Source organism: Oncorhynchus tshawytscha, linkage group LG01 (assembly GCF_018296145.1).
Source record: "Oncorhynchus tshawytscha isolate Ot180627B linkage group LG01, Otsh_v2.0, whole genome shotgun sequence".
Classification (NCBI taxonomy): domain Eukaryota; kingdom Metazoa; phylum Chordata; class Actinopteri; order Salmoniformes; family Salmonidae; genus Oncorhynchus; species Oncorhynchus tshawytscha.
In genome coordinates this window covers 30,768,821-30,791,138 of record NC_056429.1, presented here as the reverse complement: position 1 = coordinate 30,791,138, position 22,318 = coordinate 30,768,821, and the positions used below count along the sequence as shown (strand labels likewise).

General features: G+C 42.0%; 1 protein-coding gene across 4 annotated transcripts in view; it reads left to right on the top strand.

Annotated features, from left to right (window-relative positions):
- The window catches only part of LOC112249360 (discoidin domain-containing receptor 2), a 45,377-nt gene extending 34,291 nt beyond the window's left edge, over positions 1 to 11,086 (top strand). Inside the window, exons 4-17 of one of the 4 annotated variants that reach the window (XM_042320501.1) lie at positions 500 to 731; positions 946 to 1,093; positions 1,444 to 1,546; positions 2,550 to 2,733; positions 2,970 to 3,210; positions 3,349 to 3,420; positions 4,243 to 4,355; positions 4,611 to 4,788; positions 4,959 to 5,203; positions 5,455 to 5,582; positions 5,810 to 6,007; positions 9,172 to 9,406; positions 9,705 to 9,854; positions 9,962 to 11,086. In XM_042320501.1, coding sequence (XP_042176435.1) covers positions 500 to 731; positions 946 to 1,093; positions 1,444 to 1,546; positions 2,550 to 2,733; positions 2,970 to 3,210; positions 3,349 to 3,420; positions 4,243 to 4,355; positions 4,611 to 4,788; positions 4,959 to 5,203; positions 5,455 to 5,582; positions 5,810 to 6,007; positions 9,172 to 9,406; positions 9,705 to 9,854; positions 9,962 to 10,093 — 2,359 coding nt within the window. In that variant the 3' untranslated portion in view covers positions 10,094 to 11,086. Of the gene's footprint in view, positions 1 to 499; positions 732 to 945; positions 1,094 to 1,443; positions 1,547 to 2,549; positions 2,734 to 2,969; positions 3,211 to 3,348; positions 3,421 to 4,218; positions 4,356 to 4,559; positions 4,789 to 4,958; positions 5,204 to 5,454; positions 5,583 to 5,809; positions 6,008 to 9,171; positions 9,407 to 9,704; positions 9,855 to 9,961 lie in introns of all 4 variants that reach the window. The other 3 variants (XM_024419218.2, XM_024419226.2, XM_024419234.2) reach the window with 3 other exon arrangements.
- The last annotated feature ends 11,232 nt before the right edge of the window (positions 11,087 to 22,318 follow it).

The window sequence follows — 22,318 nt, the reverse complement described above, 5'->3', positions numbered from 1 at the left end:
TATGCACTCACACACAAAAGTTTTCAATAGCGTGTGTCCGTGTGTGTGTTTTCAATAAACTGCACATCAATTCCCGCTCTCAGCATATTGTGGATAAGCCTAGAAAGAGCAAGAGAGAAAGAAACCGAGAGAGAGGGAGTGAATGTGTGTGTGCATATGTGTGCGTGTTGGAGAGTGTGGGTGGCCTGCACTCAGTGTAAGGAACGTAATATATGTTATTTTTATTCTGACCTAGCTTCCCCTCTCCCTTGCCAGCTCAGCCCTAAATGAACACTTTCACATTAATTTACGACAAAGGTGTTTGTTTAATAGGCTGTATGAACTGACATCCAGCCACCACACTCACTTTCCACTCAGCTCTCCTTTCCCTCCATCCTTTCCCTCTCTTTCTGTGTTCTCCTGCCTCCCTTTCGCTCATTTTCACACTCATTATTTCTATGTGTTATCTTCCTCTCTCCTCTCTCCCTCTACTTCCCCACTCCTCTCCTCCCTCTCTCAGGTTGGACTTTGAGGAGGGTGATGGCGCGTGGTGTCCAGAGAGAACGGTGGAACCAGACAGCCTGAAGGAGTTCCTCCAGGTAGACCTGCGCTCCCTCCACTTCATCACCCTGGTGGGCACCCAGGGCCGCCACGCAGGGGGCATCGGCAACGAGTTTGCCCAGATGTACAAGATCAAATACAGCCGTGACGGCAGCCGCTGGATCTCCTGGAGGAACAGGCAAGGCAACCAGGTAATCAATCAGTTTTATTATTGATGAAGTTGATTATTGGTTGACAGGGACAGGAATATAAAAATGTTGATCATAAAATATTGATTGATAATGGTACTACTGGTGATTTGTGAGGACGATCTAGGTGGCTAAGGTAACTGGAAAGGGTGAGTTATTGCTTATTATTTAGGCTAATTGATTGATTGATTATTATCTGTGGGTGACATGGCTATAGGTCATTGAGGGGAACAGGAATGCATATGACATCATGCTGAAGGACCTGGAGCCTCCGATCATCGCCCGCTTCGTGAGGTTCATGCCCGTCTCAGACCACTCTATGAACGTCTGCATGAGGGTGGAGCTCTACGGCTGTGAATGGCTCGGTAAGACAGGGGGAGGAAAAAGGGAGATGTGGAGGAGCTCCCTATTGTGAACCATAGGTAGACATATGTAGCACATGGGGATGTGTGAAACTTACTCCTCAGCCTGAAGTGTCGCCACTTGCGCCGACCGAATTGCTAGCCTTTCACATGGCACTGACTGGTAAGACGCTTCAGGAGGTTGGTCACGTGTGCTAGCAAGGCAGAGGTCCTGGGATCGAGCTTCAGTGTGAGTGGAATCAGGAGGAAGTTGTACACGCTAAGAAACAGTGTGACATCCTTTACACAGAGTTCGGCAAACAGTGTTTAGGATTCAGCTCAGTAGGCTAATACAGAGTTCCTCTCTCTGCCAGACGGTTTGGTGTCCTACAACGCTCCAGCAGGAGAACAGATGAGTCTAGAGGGCCAGCCTGTCCACTTCAACGACTCGGTGTATGACGGAGCCGTCATCCACAGGTGGGTGTGCATCGCTCCTACTTTCATCCTCCCTCATCATCTTGCTCTTCCTCCTTTCTCTTTTTCTTCATCTCCTTGTCCTTATTTTTTCTCCTTTTCATTCTGCCTGTCTTAAAGTATCCCTCCTCTCTCTCGGTTTATCGAAACCTCATCCTCAGTTCTTCCTCTCCTCCTTTTGTCCTTCCTTCACCAATCTCGGAGTTGTGGTTCCACGCTGGCCCTGTTATTGCCTGGTTGCTGTAGTTACGGCAGGATGTAGACAGCGCAAAGGCATGGGTCACTGTGGTTTTGTCACGCATACACACACATACATACACACACACAAGAATGCTTCTCTGCACAGTAATGCGCTGGACTGTTACGAACACACACAGAGACAATTACACCCACACATGACTTCTGGTGCATAAACGCGTGCGAGAGTTTGAGTCAGTGTCTTTGGACTAAAACTTGACTTTTTGAGAACATAAATGACCATATGGGTATCCTTGCTGCCTTTCTGTGTTTGTGTTTGAGTCAATGTGTGCTGAATAATTTCCTCCATGACGATGCCCTCAGTTTCTCTGCTATAGACAGACTTCTATCTCTATTTCTCTCTCTGCTTCTCTTTCTCTCCCTCTCTCTCTCTGAGTTTGAGTCTGTGAATGTTGTCTGAGAAGAGAAAATGGCTCAGGTTTTGATACCACTGCCAAGAGGAGATGTTGAATGTGGAAAAGATGATGCTACCACCTAGTGGTCGGTGGAGGGAAGTTGAACAAACAGATAGCGGAATAGTTTCTCTCAAGCTTCCCTTTCACAAAATTAATATTGTGCATTGTAAAATAAATACTTGGTAATTAAACATGAAAATAGCAATTATTGTGTGTCAAGCAAGGTTGTCAACACAGAGACTCTCTGGTTCCCCCAAAAAACATATTTTTAGTTTGTATTTTGACTACCTCAAAATCCGCCAACTCTGAGCTATATCTTTATCTGTTCTTCTCTCTATCTTCTCCATATCCAGTATGACGGAGGGCCTGGGCCAGCTGACTGATGGGATGTGTGGATTAGATGACTTTACCCACAGCCACGTCTACAATGTGTGGCCTGGCTACGACTACGTAGGCTGGACCAATGAGAGCTTCCCCAACGGATACGTGGAGATCATGTTCGAGTTCGACCGCACACGCAACTTCACCACCATGAAGGTGTGGGTGGGTGGGTGGGTGGGTGGGTGGGTGCTGGTGTCAGGGGCTGTTATCTCCCAGCTGTTTACAGTGTGCGTAAGGGGAGTTGGGTTTTTTTTTATTCCCAAATTACAGGCATTACAGTTCTAAATCTTTCAGCTTTTTGACACTTTTTCCAATCAACAGACCACATTTTCACAGATTTCAGTCTCCACAACGTATTCCCCTCTTGCTCACCCATCTCTCTCTGTCTCTAGGTGCACTGTAACAACATGTTCATGCAGCATATCAAGGCATTCCGCCAGGTTGTGTGTTACTTCCGTTCCGAGGCTGACTGGGAGGCCACGCCCCTTTCCTTCAGCCCTGTGGTGGACGACGTCAATCCCAGCGCCCGATTCATCACTGTCTCTCTGGCCAATCACATGGCCAGTGCTATGAAGTGCCATTTCTACTTCGCTGACGCCTGGATGATGTTTAGCGAAATCACCTTCCAGTCAGGTAAATGTTTACACACACACAAGAGATCACCTCCAAATCATGTGCTGTAGAGAAAACACACCTTGTTTGGTTTGAATATTAATCTGTAAAGTATTATCAGTGCTTTGTTGTGATTTACGTCTGTCTGTTCTCTTCCAGACACAGCCATGTACAATACTACCCTGGCTCCACCCAAGACTGGCAGTGGCCCCCCCACCAGCACTCAACCAGGTCAGTTCCCACTACACATGCATTGCACACACGCTTTATCAGTTTTTACCTCTTTTACCACACACTCCCACCCGTGAGCAATGGCTGTGGCCAAAACCCACTTCCTGCTTTAAGATCGGACCCTTTTTTTTTCAATTTTCGTCTAAAATGACATACCCAAATCTAACTGCCTATAGCTCACTACCTGAAACAAGGATATGCATATTCTTGATACCATTTAAAAGGAAATACTTTGAATTTAGTGGAAATATGAAATGAATGTAGGAGAATATAATACATTAGTTCTGGTAAAAGATAATACAAAGAAAAAACCATGCATATTTTTTTTGTACTGTCTTGGAAATGCATGAGAAAGGCCATAATGTATTATTCCAGCCCGGGTGCAATTTAGATTTTGGCCACTAGATGGCAGCAGTGTACGTGCAACGTTTTAGACTGATCCAATGAATCATTGCATTTCTGTTCAAAATGTTGTATGAAGACTGCCCAAATGTGCCTAATTGGTTTATTAATAACTTTTCAAGTTCATAGCTGTGCACTCTCCTCAAACAATAGCATGGTATTCTTTCACTTGTAATAGCTGCTGTAAATTGGACAGTGCAGTTAGGATTAAGAAGAATTTAAGATTTCTGCCAATATCAGATATGTCTATGTCCTGGGAAATTTTCTTGTTACTTACAACCTCATGCTAATCGCATTCACCTATATTAGTTCAACCGTCCTGAGGGGACCCACCAATCCTGTAGAGGTTAATTCTATCATCCAATCGAATGGTGTCTTCCCCCATCCCCTCCCCAGGGGATGACCCCACCCACAAAATAGACGACAGCAACACCAGAATTCTGATTGGCTGCCTGGTGGCCATCATCTTCATCCTCGTCGCCATCATCGTCATCATCCTCTGGAGGCAGGTCTGGCAAAAGATGCTGGAGAAGGTGAGAGATCCTGCCTGTTCACACACGTTTTATCTGATTCACAAAGCGTTTTGATGCACCATGTCTCTGAATGTGAAAGTTAGTTTGTAACTGTTCATTACTATCAGGAAATGCAAAATATTATACAAATCTTACTATTTACCATGTGTTGATCAATCAGGACTGGTCAGATGTGTCTCTTCACCCCAGCATCCTTTATTCTAGGCCTCGCGGCGGATGCTGGACGATGAACTAACTGCTAGTCTGTCACTACAGAGCGAGACATTCGCCTACAGCCACAACAACCCTTCATCATCATCATCATCATCAGCACCCAGCGAACAGGAGTCTAGCTCCACCTACGAGCGTATCTTCCCCCTGGGCCCTGACTACCAGGAGCCTTCACGACTGATACGCAAGCTGCCTGAGTTCTCCCACAGCTCGGAGGAGGCTGGTAAGTAGGCACAAAGGCAGGGTTTAAATGACCAGAAAATACATATGCTGGAGTTGGGTTACGGAGGTTGGAAAGATGGGATGTCTGCATTCTGTAAGTATGAAGTCGCCCTATTGTGTATTATCATGTCATATTGCTGATTTATCTTCAACTCTTTTCTCCGGTTCCAGCATTGACCAGCACAGTGGTGGCAGTGACAGCCTCCAAGGCTCCCACGGCAACATTTTCCCAGGACGGAGTCCCTCACTATGCCGAGGCAGACGTCGTCAACCTGCAGGGCGTAACTGGGGGCAACACGTACGCGGTCCCTGCTCTAACCATGGACCTGCTGTCAGGGAAGGACGTGGCGGTGGAAGAGTTCCCCAGGAAACTGCTCACCTTTAAAGAAAAGCTGGGCGAGGGACAGTTTGGAGAGGTTTGTGCTCTCTGGACATCACATAGTAAACAGAAATCAATTCTGTGAACGATTTACATTACATTAATTAAACACATTTTTTTTATGTCCTTCTGAGATAAAGAACATTGATCAGGGTCATCGAATAGATTCATCTGGTGATTTAAGCTCGAGAAAAAGCTCTCACAACCTTTGTGGCTCTTTAGAACCATCGTTAGTGACCATTAGATGTAGTGTGTTGAACAGAGGCTCCATGTTTCGTCCCCCTACAGGTCCACCTGTGTGAGGCAGAGGGCATGCAGGAGTTTATGGATGAGGATTTCTCCTTTGACATCAGTGACAACCAGCCAGTACTGGTGGCTGTTAAGATGCTAAGGGCAGACGCTAACAAAAACGCCAGGTGAGGGGGGCCACGTTCCTGATAGGAGAATACAGTGAATGTCTGAACATACTGCTCTCAGATGTATTGTCCACATAGACATGTTTTTTGAGTGATTCTTCCAGCACCAGTACACCTTTTGAATGTGTGTGTTGTGCGATATATTCCCATATATTAATCAAAGCTCTCACAGTCTCCCCTCTGACTTCTAACCTCTGCCCTTGTCTGTGTTCCTATGTTATCATCAGGAACGACTTCCTGAAGGAGATTAAGATCATGTCTCGTCTGAAGGACCCTAACATCATCCGTCTGCTGGCTGTGTGTATCTGCAGTGACCCCCTCTGCATGATCACAGAGTACATGGAGAATGGAGACCTCAACCAGTTCCTGTCCCGCCATGAACCTGAGGGACAGCTAGCGCTCATCAGCAATGCACCCACTGTCAGGTAAGGGTGAGGGGAGGGAGGTGTGTGTGTGTGTGTGTGTGTGTGTGTGTGTGTGTGTGTGTGTGTGTGTGTGTGTGTGTGTGTGTGTGTGTGTGTGTGTGTGTGTGTGTGTGTGTGTGTGTGTGTGTGTGTGTGTCAGGTGAGATGGATGTGATTTTGATGTGCAGGCAATCCTCGGTTGACTTATGTGAAAGCTGGTTCCTGTTGTGAGTCTATATTGCGTTCAAAGAGGAAAATGAGGACTCGCAGGTGTAAGTCGATCCAACCATTGTTAGCGCATAAAATGCAAATTTCTTTATTGAGCTGTATTCCTCTGAGCATGCCACCCAAAACGCACTCAAGAACTGTGCACCCCTAAGCGCATCCCTGATTTGGCTCGAAGTCTGAAATTCAATCAGCTCAGTTTGAATTGCGGCCTCATCCAGCGAGGGTATTGTTTTCTTGGCAAGGGAGGAGAATTATCCACCTGGGCGGACTGTGAGAGGATCAAGTACAAACGTAATGATATCCTTGGGCAAGCTGTAGTCTTCAAATCTGGTGGAGAAGTTGTCCCTCAGCTGCTTGATGTAATCTTCCATCACCTCTGTGACAATGCAGCGGCCCGGTCCCTCTGTCCAAATCGAACAACTCAAGCTTCCTAGTAAAGGCCTCAACCTTTTCCACCTGGTCCACGACTGTTTTCGCTCTTACTTGTAATTGCAGATTTAACCCGTTTAAGTGACAGAATATGTCAGCCAAAAAAGCCATGTGTGGGTAGCTTGCAGTTAACATTTCAAGCTACTATGAAAGTTCCATGCTTAGATTCATAATGACGTCTGAGATGGAATTATTTGCAGCAACATTTTCATTGCTATTAAGACACACTGGCTTGGCATTGGGAAAATATGGTAAAATGAACGCATATCTCTCTGTACATTCTATCCTGAAACTTCCAATTTGATTATCCACCTTTTTTTTAATACTTTTTTGAGAGCAACATTTTCCCTTGCTTTCAAGCTATTTGCTCTGAACCAATGTTGATGTTAAAAAAGAAGTGTAGCCTACAGTAGGCTACGTAGACCTGCTTTTCCCCACCAATCAATGCACAGAGAAATAGACAAAAATAATAATTGAATAGAGACATGGTGATTTTATGAGCGTAATCAGATCAAAATTATTGTTATTGTCACCGAATTAATGATGTACTAATCAGATGTGTTAAAAATGTTCCATTTGTAGTTTTGGCCAATTATAATTGCTAATATTACATACTAATTATGTCCTGGCCCGCCGACTATTAGCTCAGAAGAAATTTGGCCTGAAGCCAAACCTAGTTGACAAACCCTGATTTAGAGACTATTTCAGATGCATTCACACTGAGAAGTGAAATTAGTGCTATCTTTGCATGCAGCCATATTGTGGTTCTCACTGGTTAAACTGATTTTGGGGAACTGTCTATATAGAAGTTCCTGTAAAATAAAAACTTTTAAAAAACACACACAAACACTTTCAAAAATAATTGTGTCCTGTATGAATGAGATTGTTGTTTGTGGGGGAAAAACAATATTTCTGTAACTGGAAGCATTTGGGAATGCATAGTAGAAGTTTCACCGCGTCTTCTGTAATGCTACGAGCAAGGTTTAAAGGGCGAATCTGGGATTCAAACAACAAAAAAAGCAGCACTTTAGTCAACAGCTATGGGCTGCAGATGGAAAGATGTAACAACCCTCAAATTCATAGACGGAGCTATGAAGGCAATGATTGACCATCCATGAGATCAAAATGATCAAATATTTTGTACCAAACCCAGATTGCCCCTTTAATTCCAGAGGGCAGGCTTTGAAAGCTATTGACGTAATCAAGCGGCTCTTAAGGCATACATACTAAATATTTATTTGGCATGTGCATGTTGTTCTAGGGTGAAATGATTTCTGACATTTCTACAGATTTATACCGCACATAGATTTTATCAAATGGGATTTAGTTCACCTCATGTGACTACAAATCTGAAATGATTGAGACTTTCAAAGTTTATTTCCAAATATATATTTTAATGCAGATTACCCTACACTATTGACTAACACATGTCATCTTGCAGCGTGGAGTGCATTTTTCCATTTGGTTGTAGCCACAAGCACAGAGGAGATCGGAGAAGTGAGGGTTTCGGCCTGTTTCCACCCCTGAACCTAGCTAGCTAGAAAGGTATTTAGCAAACCAGCTAGAATACATGAGTTAATATGCAAGCTGTTAAGCCTATAAACTGAGTAAAGCTAGCTAAAATAGCTAGTGAATATGCTTTATCACAATAATCTAGTAAACTAAAGACTAGTAAAAAAAAGCCCAGCTATCGGAATGGATAATGTGAACTCTAAATTCACCTAAATTGCCTCTCGGTAAGTCTGTCACTGCAAGTTATCTTGTCCCCTGTTCTGTTTACCTGGCTATGCAAATGAAATGACATTGTCAGTCTAGGTAGGTGTGTGACTGAAAACAGACATAATTGAGACAGTTGCTTTTAACTCTACTTTAAAAGGTTGTCACGAGGCAGTTTTAATCTTTAGTAACAGGTATTTAAATAATACACCATTTTAATGGGTTTTAGTGGTTGTATCATATGACATTTAAAATGATCCCTTGTCATGACAGATGACAGAGATGTTACATTTTTCAGCATTTGTGGCAGATTTGATTAACTTTCTTCTGAATTGAAGGGTCCACTACAAAGTATGCATTGATGTCATATCATGACCCTTTAAGAAAAAAACTTTTTTGTAGCCAAAAATGCATTTTAAGGTTGGTTGCAACATATGACATTAGAGTTTTTCAAATGTGTGCCAAAGTTAAATATTACATTTTTTGTTATGAATTACACCCAATTCACAATACTTTTGTTGTTTAAATTCAACCTCGGACAGTTACACCATATGGCATTTTCACTCTTTGACATGCCAAAACTGTAAAAATGTATAATGCTTTATGATACAGTACATTGATGCAGTGCCAAATGGAGGAGAACATGTAGAAATGTGATGTAAGAAGATGTTTTGTATTACGGTTTGTATTTACACATTTACAAGGTTATGTGATGATATTATACAACGGGTGGGTCTAATCCTGAATGCTGATTGGTTAAAACCGCATTCCAGCCGGTGTCAACTCTCCTCTCTTTCTCTTCTCTGCTCCAGCTACAGTAACCTGTGCTACATGGCCACTCAGATTGCCTCAGGGATGAGGTACCTCTCCTCGCTCAACTTTGTCCACAGAGACCTGGCCACGAGGAACTGTCTGGTGGGGAAGAACTACACCATCAAGATCGCTGACTTTGGCATGAGCAGGAACCTGTACAGCGGAGACTACTACCGCATCCAGGGCCGGGCCGTGTTACCCATACGATGGATGTCCTGGGAAAGCATACTGCTGGTGAGGAGGGAGGGAGGGATGGAAACTGGTGAGACGTGGTGCCCCCATGATGGTCATACATAGTGTAGATACCTCAGTTTACTTCACGGAATGAGGCCACTGGCTATCAGACCATTCACAATATGAACCTGACTACATTGCACTCTAGTTATAACAATCCCTGATAAAACGTTAAATCGCTTATGTTTCCTGTAATGGGCCAGTGAATGAAGGTTCTGGTTATCAGTTGAACTAGCCCCTTTTTAAGCCATAGAAATCAAATCACCTAATGTCTGTTGTTCTGCCTCTTCACTCCCAGGGAAAGTTCACCACAGCCAGTGATGTGTGGGCATTTGGGGTGACGCTGTGGGAGACCCTAACCTTCTGTAACGAGCAGCCTTACTCCCAGCTGACTGACGAACAAGTCATAGAGAACACTGGCGAGTTCTTCAGGGACCAGAAACGACAGGTGAGAGAAACACGTACACACAAACTCACCCGTGACTCACTCTCTTTTGCTGTACATCTACCTGCCTATGTTCTACTGTGTTGTACCTGATTGTCTATGTGTTGTAGGTCTACCTTCCCCAGCCAGTGCTGTGTCCTGACTCTGTGTATAAGATCATGCTGAATTGTTGGAGGAGGAACACCAAGGAGAGGCCTTCCTTCCAGGACATCCACCGAGCACTGCTGGAGAGCCAAGCTTAGGGCCAGTACACCTGGGCCAGCACACACACACACACACACACACACAGACAGACAGACAGACAGACAGACAGACAGACAGACAGACAGACAGACAGACAGACAGACAGACAGACAGACAGACAGACAGACAGACAGACAGACAGACAGACAGACAGACAGACAGACAGACAGACAGACAGACAGACAGACAGACAGACGGATGAAACGCATCAACAACACATTACGCATCCATCAAAAGTTCAACTCAATTCAAATAATGATGCACGGAAAAAGAAATGCAAAAATTACAAATGGCTGTCAGATTGTCTCAGATAGAGAAGCCAAAGTGAATTGTAGCAATACAAGTTTGGTACTTTTAAAAATGTATAATTTATTCAAAATGATACTATAAATGAGTGTTCCCACCTTGTTTAATGTAGTTTATGGTATTGGCATGTCTATGAATTAAATTGTGTTTTCTTTAAGAAGACTGCTTGAATGTAAAAAAGAATACAAGTTTCATTGATGTCTTAACAAAACATAAGTGTTCAGTTTGGAGATTTTTAGTGAATTTTTATATTTGAAAAGGTTATTCATCTCAGTCAGTCTGACAGTCTGACAGTTTATTCAAAGCCAACAGGGATAATTATGTTTTCATAAAAATAATGCATTATAATTATAAGACTTAATATTATAACATTATACCTATTGGCTTTTGATTAAGGAGTTACAAGTGATAAACAAATTCATAACATGGACATTAACCAAAACTTAAACATGTCTCAACTGTAGTACTCTGGCATACACTCTGCTACAGTGCCTGCCAGTGATATTTGACCAAGAGTGCTCAGAGACATCAATATGTATGTACTTCTCAAATATTCATATTTTGTATTTATATGTATTGTTTATTTGTGTGTTCTGTTTGCTTCTTGTTTACAGTACCAGTCAAAAGTTTGGACACACCTACTCGTTCTAGGGTTTATCTTTATTTTTAATATTTTCTACTTTGTAAAATAATAGTGAAGACATCAAAACTATGAAATAACACATATGGAATCATGTAGTAACCAAAAAAGTGTTAAACAAATCAAAATATATTTTATATTTGAGATTCTTCAAATAGCCACCCATTGCCTTGAAGATAGATGACACTCTTGGCAATCTCTCAACCAGCTTCACCTAGAATGCTTTTCCAACAGTCTTGAAGTCGTCCCCACATATGCTGAGCACTTGTTGGCTGCTTTTCCTTCACTCTGCAGTCCAACTCATCCCAAACCATCTCAATTGGGTTGAGGTTGGGTGATTGTGGAGGCCAGGTCATCTGATGCAGCACTCCGTCACTCTCCTTCTTGGTCAAATAGCCCTTACGCAGCCTGGAGGTGTGTTGGGTCATTGTCCTGTTGATAGTACCACTAAGCGCAAACCAGATGGGATGGTGTATCGCTGCAGAATGCTATGGTAGCCATGCTGGTTAAGTGGGCCTTAAATTCTAAATAAATTACAGACAGTGTCACCAGCAAAGCACCATCACACCTCCTCCTCTATGCTTCACGGTGGGAACCACACATGCCGAGATCATTCGTTCACCTACTCGGTGTCTCACAAACACATGGCGGTTGGAACCAAAAATTTCAAATTTGGACTCAATCAGACCAAAGGACAGATTTACACTGGTCTAATGTCCACTGCTCATGTTACTTGGCCCAATCAAGTCTCTTTTTTCTTATTGGTGTCCTTTAGTGGTGGTTTCTGTGAACTCTGTGAAGCATTTATTTGGGCTGCAATTTCTGAGGCTGGTAACTCTAATGAAGCTGCTCTGCAGCCTAGGTAACTCTGGGTCTTCCTTTCATGTGGTGGTCCTCATGAGAGCCAGTTTCATCATAGCGCTTGATGGTTTTTGCAACTGCACTTGAAGAATCTTTGAAAGTTCTTGACATTTTCCGTAATGACTGAGCTTCATGTCTTAAAGTAATGATGGACTGTCATTTCTCTTTGCTTATTTGAGCTGTTCTTGCCATACGATAGACTTGGTCTTTTACCAAATAGGGCTATCTTCTGTATACCACCCCTACCTTGTCACAACACATCTGATTGGCTCAAAGGCATTAATAAGGAAAGAAATTCTACAAGTTAACTTTTAAGAAGGCACACCTGTTAATTGAAATGCATTCCAGGTGACTACCTCATGAAGCTGGTTGAGAGAATGTCAAGAGTGTGCAAAGCTCTCATCAAGGCAAAGGGTGGCTATTTGAAGAATCTCAAATATAACAAAAAATCTTCATTTGTTTAACACTTTTTTGGTTACTATGTGTTTCCATATGTTTTATTTCATAGTTTTGATATTTACATTATTATTCTACAATTGAGAAAATAGTAAAAATAAAGAAAAACCCTTGAATGAGTAGGTGTGCCCAAACTTTTGACTGGTACTATATATTTGGGTACTGATCAGCTTTTATTTTTGCATGGGAAAAGTTGTACATTCAGTTTTGTATCTTGTTCAATGTCTGTTGAGAGTGTCATGGAAATACTAAAGTGAGACTGTAGATTATTTCAAACAACTTTATTATAAGATTTGTAAAAATGGAGCAGTCAACAATCCACTCAACATAGTCCAGAGTTATTAGCTCAAACAAATGGAATTGGCTCTCAGCTTTTATAGAAAAGTCCACCCTCTTTATCTATGTGGCAGTCCGCAGATGTGTGCAAACAGGTGTGAGGAACATAGTGTATAAAAGGTGTTTAGCTTGTCTGTGTAGATTAAGATAGCTGATGTTGCCACCGTTGTCTGTTTCTTCATGCAAGTTTCCACACAGAAGAGTTCCTGCAGATAGTACAAACGGTATGTCAGATACTTAGGTCGCACCTGACTCTTATCTGTACGCCCAGACGTATGACTAAGTCACATAAGACAAGCCTGCATCAGCTAAAAAAAACACTAGCATATAACAATGGACAATTCTCGAAGTAAAAACAGCATAGTATGTCTAATTTTGAAATTTTCCGCGACAAGAGTTGTATGAGAAAATGGCAGTTAGCTTTGTGGGAGGTGGGGTGGAGGATATGCCTTCAATAACATTACAAATGTTTGTTCTAGAGACGCCTAATCTATTCTCATTCATATATGTGACCAAATCACTGTTCAAATCAGATCTGAGATAAGCTGCATTAGTGCGGGTCTATGTTCGCGCCATACTGATCAGACTATGGTGCTAATCAGGATCCAGACTGGAGGAGATATTATGGGCCAACTGTATGTGCAGAGTAGTCTTTGAAAAGTGAAACGTAGGAAAATATGCTTCAAGAGGGAATGTTTTTTAATGGTTTGTGTGTTTGCTACCTTTTATACAACGAATGTTGTTCTAAGCTATTTTTGTGTTGTATTGAAAGTGTTAAATGTGACAGTTTTTCTGAACAAGAAAGCAACTGTTTATGAAGTATCTCTGTTGAAAGAGAGCGAGAGCTGAACGGCCGTTTAAAGGGTTTCTGAATAGAATTCAGGGTGATAATCAGTCAGAAGGATTTCCGACAATGTCAACTGCACACGAGGACAGTTGTTGTAACACAAGACAGTTACTATAGTAGCTCTCACGATTCTAATGTTTTTACACCAATACCTTTTAGGCTTCAGGTTTGAACCCTATGGCTTCCATATGTTATAAACCTGTCTCCAGGCTTCATACCCTACAGGCCTGGATTTGACGTCATACTTCCTACAATCACACACACAGATTCAACGTTAATCAGAGGCCTCCTCCTTCTTATCAGCAACCTTTGCCCCTGGACCTTATTATTCACATAGTGGTGTCACTTAATTGCAAACTATTAGTCATAATGCACTATATCTAGTTTATTTTCTATTATGGGCTGAGACCCAAATCAAACTCTATTCTCTGATGATCTGTGTCCTGTTTTATTTCTGTATTTAATTTTCTCATTTTGTTTTATGATTCTCTCCTGACCATGAACTATGTGTATATTGCCCTATGGGAAGTATATTTTGTACATATATTGTAGGCCAAAGATAAACATGCTAAATGGTCTGGCTGTCATTTTGTCCCCCCGTTGGTTTGTTTCCGTAGTGATGATGAGGCATGCATTGATATTCTTCAGACCGAAAAGGGACCCGTTCACAGCATCCCAGTGCTTCATTGTGTTTGAATGCTTTATTATTTTATTATTACAGATACGCCAGCTATAAAGAGAATGAGGGTATACTTACAGTATGTATAGTAATGAAGCTGTATAGAGGTTATTACTGTGTTATTGCACAAGGAAATTCAATAATGGTTTAGTTTTATTAGATATTTGTATTCTAATGGTTTTTTACTTATGAAAAAACAAATATTTCAGAGAAAACATCAAATTTGTCTGGGTGATCATTTGTTACAGACAAAAAATAAAATGAAATCACCAAAATAATGATTTGTCTATTGTATAGCTTTACAATAAAGACTACATTCACAATATGAATAAGAATAAATACATTTGTGACACAGCCAAATTATATCTTGGTTCTAGACTGACTGTGGTCTATCGCTGGAGCGACATCCAATCACATCATAGAAGTGGTTAGCAGGGGATTCTACCTTTACTCTACTGTAGTAAGAAGTTCAGAAAATGTGTTTCTGTATTTTATACCTTTATTTAACTAGGCAAGTCAGTTAAGAACAAATTCTTATTTTCAATGACAGTCTTGGAACATTGGGTTAATGACAGATTTTTTTACCTTGTCAGCTCAGGGATTTGATCTTGATCTTTCGGTTACTAGTCCAACGCTCTAACCACTAGGCTACCTGCCACCCCTAACAGTTGTCCATTATTATATTCATTTGAATGAGCAAGAATGACTAAAGTGGTGTAATTTACTGGAGCAAACAGATAAAGAAACACAGCGTCTTTGCTTTTTTACTCTCTGTCGCGGTTTATGGTCGAGGAAAATCTATTGCAACTTGCTCTTTCCTTAACTTACTATAGTGGCAGCGAGGTTACTGTAATATTAGAAACTACAATAATGTAAAAATGTGTTGACAGTAGCCGAGGACACGTTTTATACGTTACTGTTGCAGTTAAAGGAAAGATTCACCCATTTTGATTGTTATATAGTTTTTGTGCACCTCATTTCATGTTTTCACGTGTATCTGCAGTAGTTGGGGCGCTCGAGGGGATCACTTTTGTCGAGTTGGTGACCATTGTTGTTCACTGCCTTTCAAAGATGTATAATATGGGGATAAATATTGTCTGACTTGCTCCTACATTTCAACTGCATGAACTTAACAAAAGTCGTGATTAAAGGGCATTAAAGCTTAAATATATTTTTGGGAGCCATGACAAATTTCACATAGAAATGTGGGTTATTGACCTGTCGTTGTTATTGAAAGCAAGTCTGAGAAGCGGTAGATCTGTTCTATGTGTGATATGTCTAAGATACCTGTTTTCAAGTTACATTTTTGCATCTTTTACTTTCAGTTTTTGTTGTATACCAGCATCAAACAGCTGAAAAATCAGTAGCAGGGTTTGAGTAAAATCACCAGGGAAGCCAAGATAGAAAAAAAGCCATATTACAACCTATGTGTTGGGATAATTGCTTGTTTGCTTTATAACATGTTAGTTCCTATGCCTTGACACCCTAATATATAGGTCTAAGATAGAGACAAAAATAAGAAAAAGTGGCAGAATAAATTCAACCACACATTTGTTTCATTAAAAAAACCTGAGAGCAACATTGTCCGGTGAAGTCCTCAAAATGTATTGCATGTAACAAACATTTACATGACCTACAGCATGGTCAAGTAAGGTAATGTTTCCGACATTTTCGGACTATTATTGATTTTACAACTATTGATTTAGAACCACAGAGTGTTTTTGCAGTTCATGAAGAAAACAGGAGCTGCCTCCACTATTCCAGCATCATTTCAACTTTAACATCATCTAATCACCTATGCTTAGTCTAATACATTGACAACTAAAAGATACCAAAAACGATGTAGTTCAATCAATGTATGCTAAATATGATGTAGCTGTCCATGGGACTGATTTCTGTGTGTGTGTTGTGTATGCATGCAAGTAGAAAAAAACATGTTGACTAACCGAACTTGTAGAGAAGCACCAATACCATCATCTTTCATGTTGCCTAAACAGTCTATGACTCTGTCATACACTTTTAGTTTTTGTTGTCCTAGGCTACCTGGCTAAAATGCTTGCTCGCCAGCCTAACCCATGGGCAACGAAACTCTAGGCCAGCTAGTTAACATTAGTGTACATGTTGAACTTCCATCCTCTCAGGCCAGGGGCATAATGTATGAATTTATGGTTGGATCAGAATCGCAGTTACAATCATTCGCCAGTACGGAGAATTAAGTAAAACCACAAGTCCACACAACGAGATACAACAATTCAATTTTTTTTCTGTCTATGATGTGATTGGTCTAAAGCCATATCCAAACTGGCTTCCCTTGACACTGTTTTTTGGCACGCAGGGATCATTCACAGCTGAGCTCACTCAGTTTAGCTCAATGCTGATTGGCTATTATTTTATTTTTTTAAATAGCAAGGGAGGCACAACGCTCGTTGTCTTTCCTTGCATTCAATTTTTATTTATTATTTTATTTCTCCTTTATTTAAACAGTAGGCTAGTTGAGAACAAGTTCTCATTTACAACTACGACCTGGCCAAGATAAAGCAAAGCAGTGCGACACAAACAACAACAGAGAGTTACGCATGGAATAAACAAACATACAGTCAACAACACAATACAAAAAAAGTCTATATACAGTGTGTGCAAATGAGGTAAGATAAGGGAGGTAAGGCAATAAATAGGCCATAGTGGTGGAATAATTACAATTTAGCAATTAAATACTGGAGTGATAGATGTGCAGAAGATGACTGTGCAAGTAGAGATACTGGGGTGCAAAGGAGAAGAAAAAAAACAGTATGGGGATGAGGTAGTTGGATGGGCTATTTACAGATGGGCTATGTACAGGTGCAGTGATCTGTGAGCTGTTCGGTCAGATGGTGCTTAGAATTAATGTCACGACTTCTACCGAAATCGGTTCCTCTCCTTCGGCGGTCGACATCACCGGTCTTCTAGCCATCGCCGATCCATTTTTCATTTTCCATTTATTTTGTCTTGTTTTCCCACACACCTGGTTTTTAGTTCCCTCATTACGTGTTGTGTATTTAACCCTCTGTTCCCCCAATGTCTTTGTGTGGTATTGTTTGTAAGTGCTTGTGCACATGTTGACTGGTGCGTGTCGGGTTTTGTAACGTGAAAACCGAAACAGCCTATCTTGTGCAAACAAACACAGAGACATGAACAATAAGGACAATCACCCACAAAATACTCAAAGAATATGGCTGCCTAAATATGGTTCCCAATCAGAGACAACGATAATCACCTGACTCTGATTGAGAACCGCCTCAGGCAGCCATAGACTATGCTAGACACCCCACAAAACCCCAAGACAAAAACGCACCACAATAACCCATGTCACACCCTGGCCTGACCAAATAAATGAAGACAAACATAATATACTTCGACCAGGGCGTGACATGAAGAGCATGCATTTAGTTTTACTTGCATTTAAGAGCAGTTGGAGGCCACGGAAGAAGAGTTGTATGGCATTGAAGCTCGTCTGGAGGTTAGTTAACACAGTGTCCAAAGAAGGGCCAGAAGTATACAGAATGGTATACTCTGCATAGAGGTGGATCAGAGAATCACCAGCAGAAAGAGCGACATCATTGATGTATACAGAGAAAAGAGTCGGGCCGAGAATTGAACCCTGTGTCACCCCTATAGATACTGCCAGAGGTCTGGACAACAGGCCCTCCGATTTGACACATTGAACTCTGTCTGAGAAGTAGTTGGTGAACCAGGCGAGGCAGTCATTTGAGAAACCAAGGCTGTTGAGTCTGCCGATAAGAATGTGGTGATTGACCGAGTCAAAAGCCTTAGCCAGGTCTATGAATACAGCTGCACAGTATTGTCTCTTATCGATGGAGGTTATGATATTTGTTTAGGACCTTGAGCGTGGCTGAGGTGCACCCATGACCAGCTCGGAAACCAGATTGCATAGTGGAGAAGGCACGGTGGGATTCGAAAAGGTCGGTGATCTGTTTGTTAACTTGGATTTCGAAGACTTTTGAAAGGCAGAGCAGGATGGATATAGATCTGTAACTGTTTGGGTCTAGAGTGTCGCCCCCTTTGAAGAGGGGGATGACCACGGCAACTTTCCAATCTTTGGGGATCTCAGATGATACGTTAGAGAAGAGGCTGTTAATAGGGGTTGCAAAAGTTTTGGCTGTTAATTTTAGAAAGAGAGGGTCCAGCTTGTGTAGCCCTGCTGATTTGATCCAGATTTTGCAGCTCTTTCAGAACATCAGCTATCTGGATTTGGGTGAAGGAGAAATGGGGAGGCTTGGGCAAGTTGCTGTGGGGGGTACAGGGCTGTTGACCAGGGTAGGCGTGGCCAGGTAAAAAGCATGGCCAGCCGTAGAAAAATGCTTATTGAAATTCTCAATTATTGTGGATTTATCGGTGGTAACAGTGTTTCCTAGCCTCAGTGCAGTGAGCAGCTGAGAGGAGGTGCTCTTATTCTCCATGGACTTTACAGTGTCCCAGAACTTTTTGGAGTTTGTGCTGCAGGATGCAAATTTCAGTTTGAAAATGCTAGCCTTTGCTTTCCTAACTGCGTGTGTATATTGTTTCCTAACTTCCCTGAAAAGTTGCATATCGTGGGGGCTATTCGATGCTAATGCAGTACGCCACAGGATGTTTTTGTGCTGGTCAAGGGCAGTCAGGTCTTGGGGTGAACCACAGGCTATATCTGTTCCTGGTTCTACATTTTTTGAATGGGGCATGCTTATTTAAGATTTTGAGGAAAGCACTTTTAAAGAATAACCAGGCATCCTCTACTAACGGGGTGAGGTCAATGTCATTACAGGATACCCCGGCCAGGTCGATTAGAGGGCGAGTTAGTTAGGATGATATCTATGAGGGTGCCCGTGTTTACGGATTTGGGGTTGTACCTGATCATTTGTGTGAGATTGAGGGCATCAAGCTTAGATTCTAGGATGGCCGGGGTGTTACGCATGTCCCAGTTTAGGTCACCTAGTAGCACGAGCTCAGAAGATAGATGGGGGGGCAATCAATTCACAGACGGTGTTGAGGGCACAGCTGGGGGCAGAGGGTGGTCTATAGCAAGCTGCAACAGTGAGAGACAGCCACCAATTGTGCAAGTTCTCCCACTTAAAAAGATGAGAGAGGCCTGTAATTTTCATCATAGGTACACGTCAACTATGACAGACAAAATGAGTGGAAAAAATCAAAAAAATCACATGGTAGGATTTTGAATGAATTTATTTGCAAATTATGGTGGAAAATAAGTATTTGGTCACCTGCAAACAAGCACGATTTCTGACTCTCACAGACCTGTAACTTCTTCTTTAAGAGGCTCCTCTGTCCTCCACGCGTTACCTGTACAGTCACACTCCAAACTCCACTATGGCCAAGACCAAAGAGCTGTCAAAGGACACCAGAAACAAAATTGTAGACCAGCACCAGGCTGGGAAGACTGAATCTGCAATAGGTAAGCAGCTTGGTTTGAAGAAATCAACTGTGGGAGCAATTATTAGGAAATGGAAGACATACAAGACCACTGATAATCTCCCTCGATCTGTGGATCCACGCAAGATCTCACCCCGTGGGGTCAAAATGATCACAAGAACGGTGAGCAGAAATCCCAGAACCACACGGGGGGACATAGTGAATGACCTGCAGAGAGCTGGGACCAAAGTAACAAAGCCTACCATCACTAACACACTACGCCGCCAGGGACTCAAATCCTGCAGTGCCAGACGTGTCCCCCTGCTTAAGCCAGTACATGTCCAGGCCCATCTGAAGTTTGCTAGAGAGCATTTGGATGATCCAGAAGAAGATTGGGAGAATGTCAAATGGTCAGATGAAACCAAAATAGAACTTTTTGGTAAAAACTCAACTCGTCGTGTTTGGAGGACAAAGAATGCTGAGTTGCATCCAAAGAACACCATACCTACTGTGAAGCATGGGGGTGGAAACATCATGCTTTGGGGCTGTTTTTCTGCAAAGGGACCAGGACGACTGATCCGTGTAAAGGAAAGAATGAATGGGGCCATGTATCGTGAGATTTTGAGTGAAAACCTCCTTCCATCAGCAAGGGCATTGAAGATGAAACGTGGCTGGGTCTTTCAGCATGACAATGATCCCAAACACACCGCCCGGGCAACGAAGGAGTGGCTTCGTAAGAAGCATTTCAAGGTCCTGGAGTGGCCTAGCCAGTCTCCAGATCTCAACCCCATAGAAAATCTTTGGAGGGAGTTGAAAGTCCATGTTGCCCAGCAACAGCCCCAAAACATCACTGCTCTAGAGGAGATCTGCATGGAGGAATGGGCCAAAATACCAGCAACAGTGTGTGAAAACCTTGTGAAGACTTACAGAAAACGTTTGACCTCTGTCATTGCCAACAAAGGGTATATAACAAAGTATTGAGATAAACTTTTGTTATTGACCAAATACTTATTTTCCACCATGATTTGCAAATAAATTCATAAAAAATCCTACAATGTGATTTTCTGGATTTTTTTTCTCATTTTGTCTGTCATAGTTGAAGTGTACCTATGAGGAAAATTACAGGCCTCTCTCATCTTTTTAAGTGGGAGAACTTGCACAATTGGTGACTGACTAAATACTTTTTTGCCCCACTGTACAATTCACATTGGGTGAGGCGGGTTGCAGGAGAGTATTTAGAAGTTGAGGTTTAGGAAAATATTTTTTAAAGATATGCGAAGAAAAATATATAAAAATATATACTATACAAGGGACACGACAGGACAAAGACGTAGATGTCTGACTGCTATGCCATCTTTGGAAAGGCACACATCTGTCTAGGGTACAAAAAAATGTCTGTAGCATTGAAGGTCCCCAAGAACAAAGTGGCCTCCATCATTCTTAAATGGAAGAAGTTTGGAACCACCAAGACTCTTCCTAGAGCTGGCAACTCGGCCAAACTGAGCAATCGGTGGAGAAGGGCTTTGGTTGGAGAGGTGACCAAGAACCCAATGGTCACTCTGACAGATCTCCAGAGTTCCTCTGTGGATATGGGAGAACCTTCCAGAAGGACAACCATCTCTGCAGCACTCCACCAATCAGGCCTTTATGGTAGACTGGTCAGATGGAAGCCACTCCTCAGTAAAAGGCACATGACAGCCCGCTTGGAGTTTGCCAAAAGGCACCTAAAGGACTCAGACCATGAGAAACAAGATTCTCTGGTCTGATGAAACCAAGATTTAACTCTTTAGCCTGATTGCCAAGCGTCACGTCTGGAGGAAACCTGGCACCATCCCTACGGTGAAGTATATCCCAACCTGACAAAGATTGAAAGGATCTGCAGAGAAGAATTAGAGAAACTCCCCAAATACATGTGTGCCTACCTTGGAGCATCATACCCAAAAAGACTCAAGGCTGTAATCGCTGCCAAAGGTGCTAAAACAAAGTACTGAGTAAAGAGTACATATATAAATGTGATATTTCATTTTTTAAAATGTTTTAATAAATTTGTTTAAAATTATTAAAAACTTTTTTGCTTTGTCATTATGGGGTATTGTGTGTAGATTAATGAGGGGGGAAAACAACTTATTACATTTTAAAATAAGGCTGAAAACAAAATGTGGAAAAAGTCACAAGGGGTCTGAATACTTTACGAATGCGCTGTATTCAAACTTTAACAACCAATTTCTGCATAGTGTATCTTTAAGTTTTGACTCAAGTCGTCTGCAAGTTTCTGCAGTTGCTCTTCACCAACTTCATCCTGCAGCCGTCGCCTGCATTGTGGGAGGCTTTGTTGTGAACCAATTAGAGTGTGTTTGACCCACGCGAATGTGACTAAAGAAGTGACGGAAACAGGAACCAACTTTGTAAACCCACTGGGCACAGACGTCAATTCAATGTCTATTCCACATTGGTTCAACCCCGTAATTTATTTTAAATGATGTTGAAAAAATGTTGATTCAACTAGTATGTTCCCTCTGGGTACAGTGGATATGTATAAATTAACGTGATATTTGAGGTGCTCTCTCTCACCAACTGATGGTACACACATATATTTCCAGTTTGTGAGTCTGTGATATGGGGGTTGGAGATTATAAACATTATAAAGAACAACTTTTATAAACAATGCAAGACTGCCTTGTTGCACTGAGCCTTGCTGT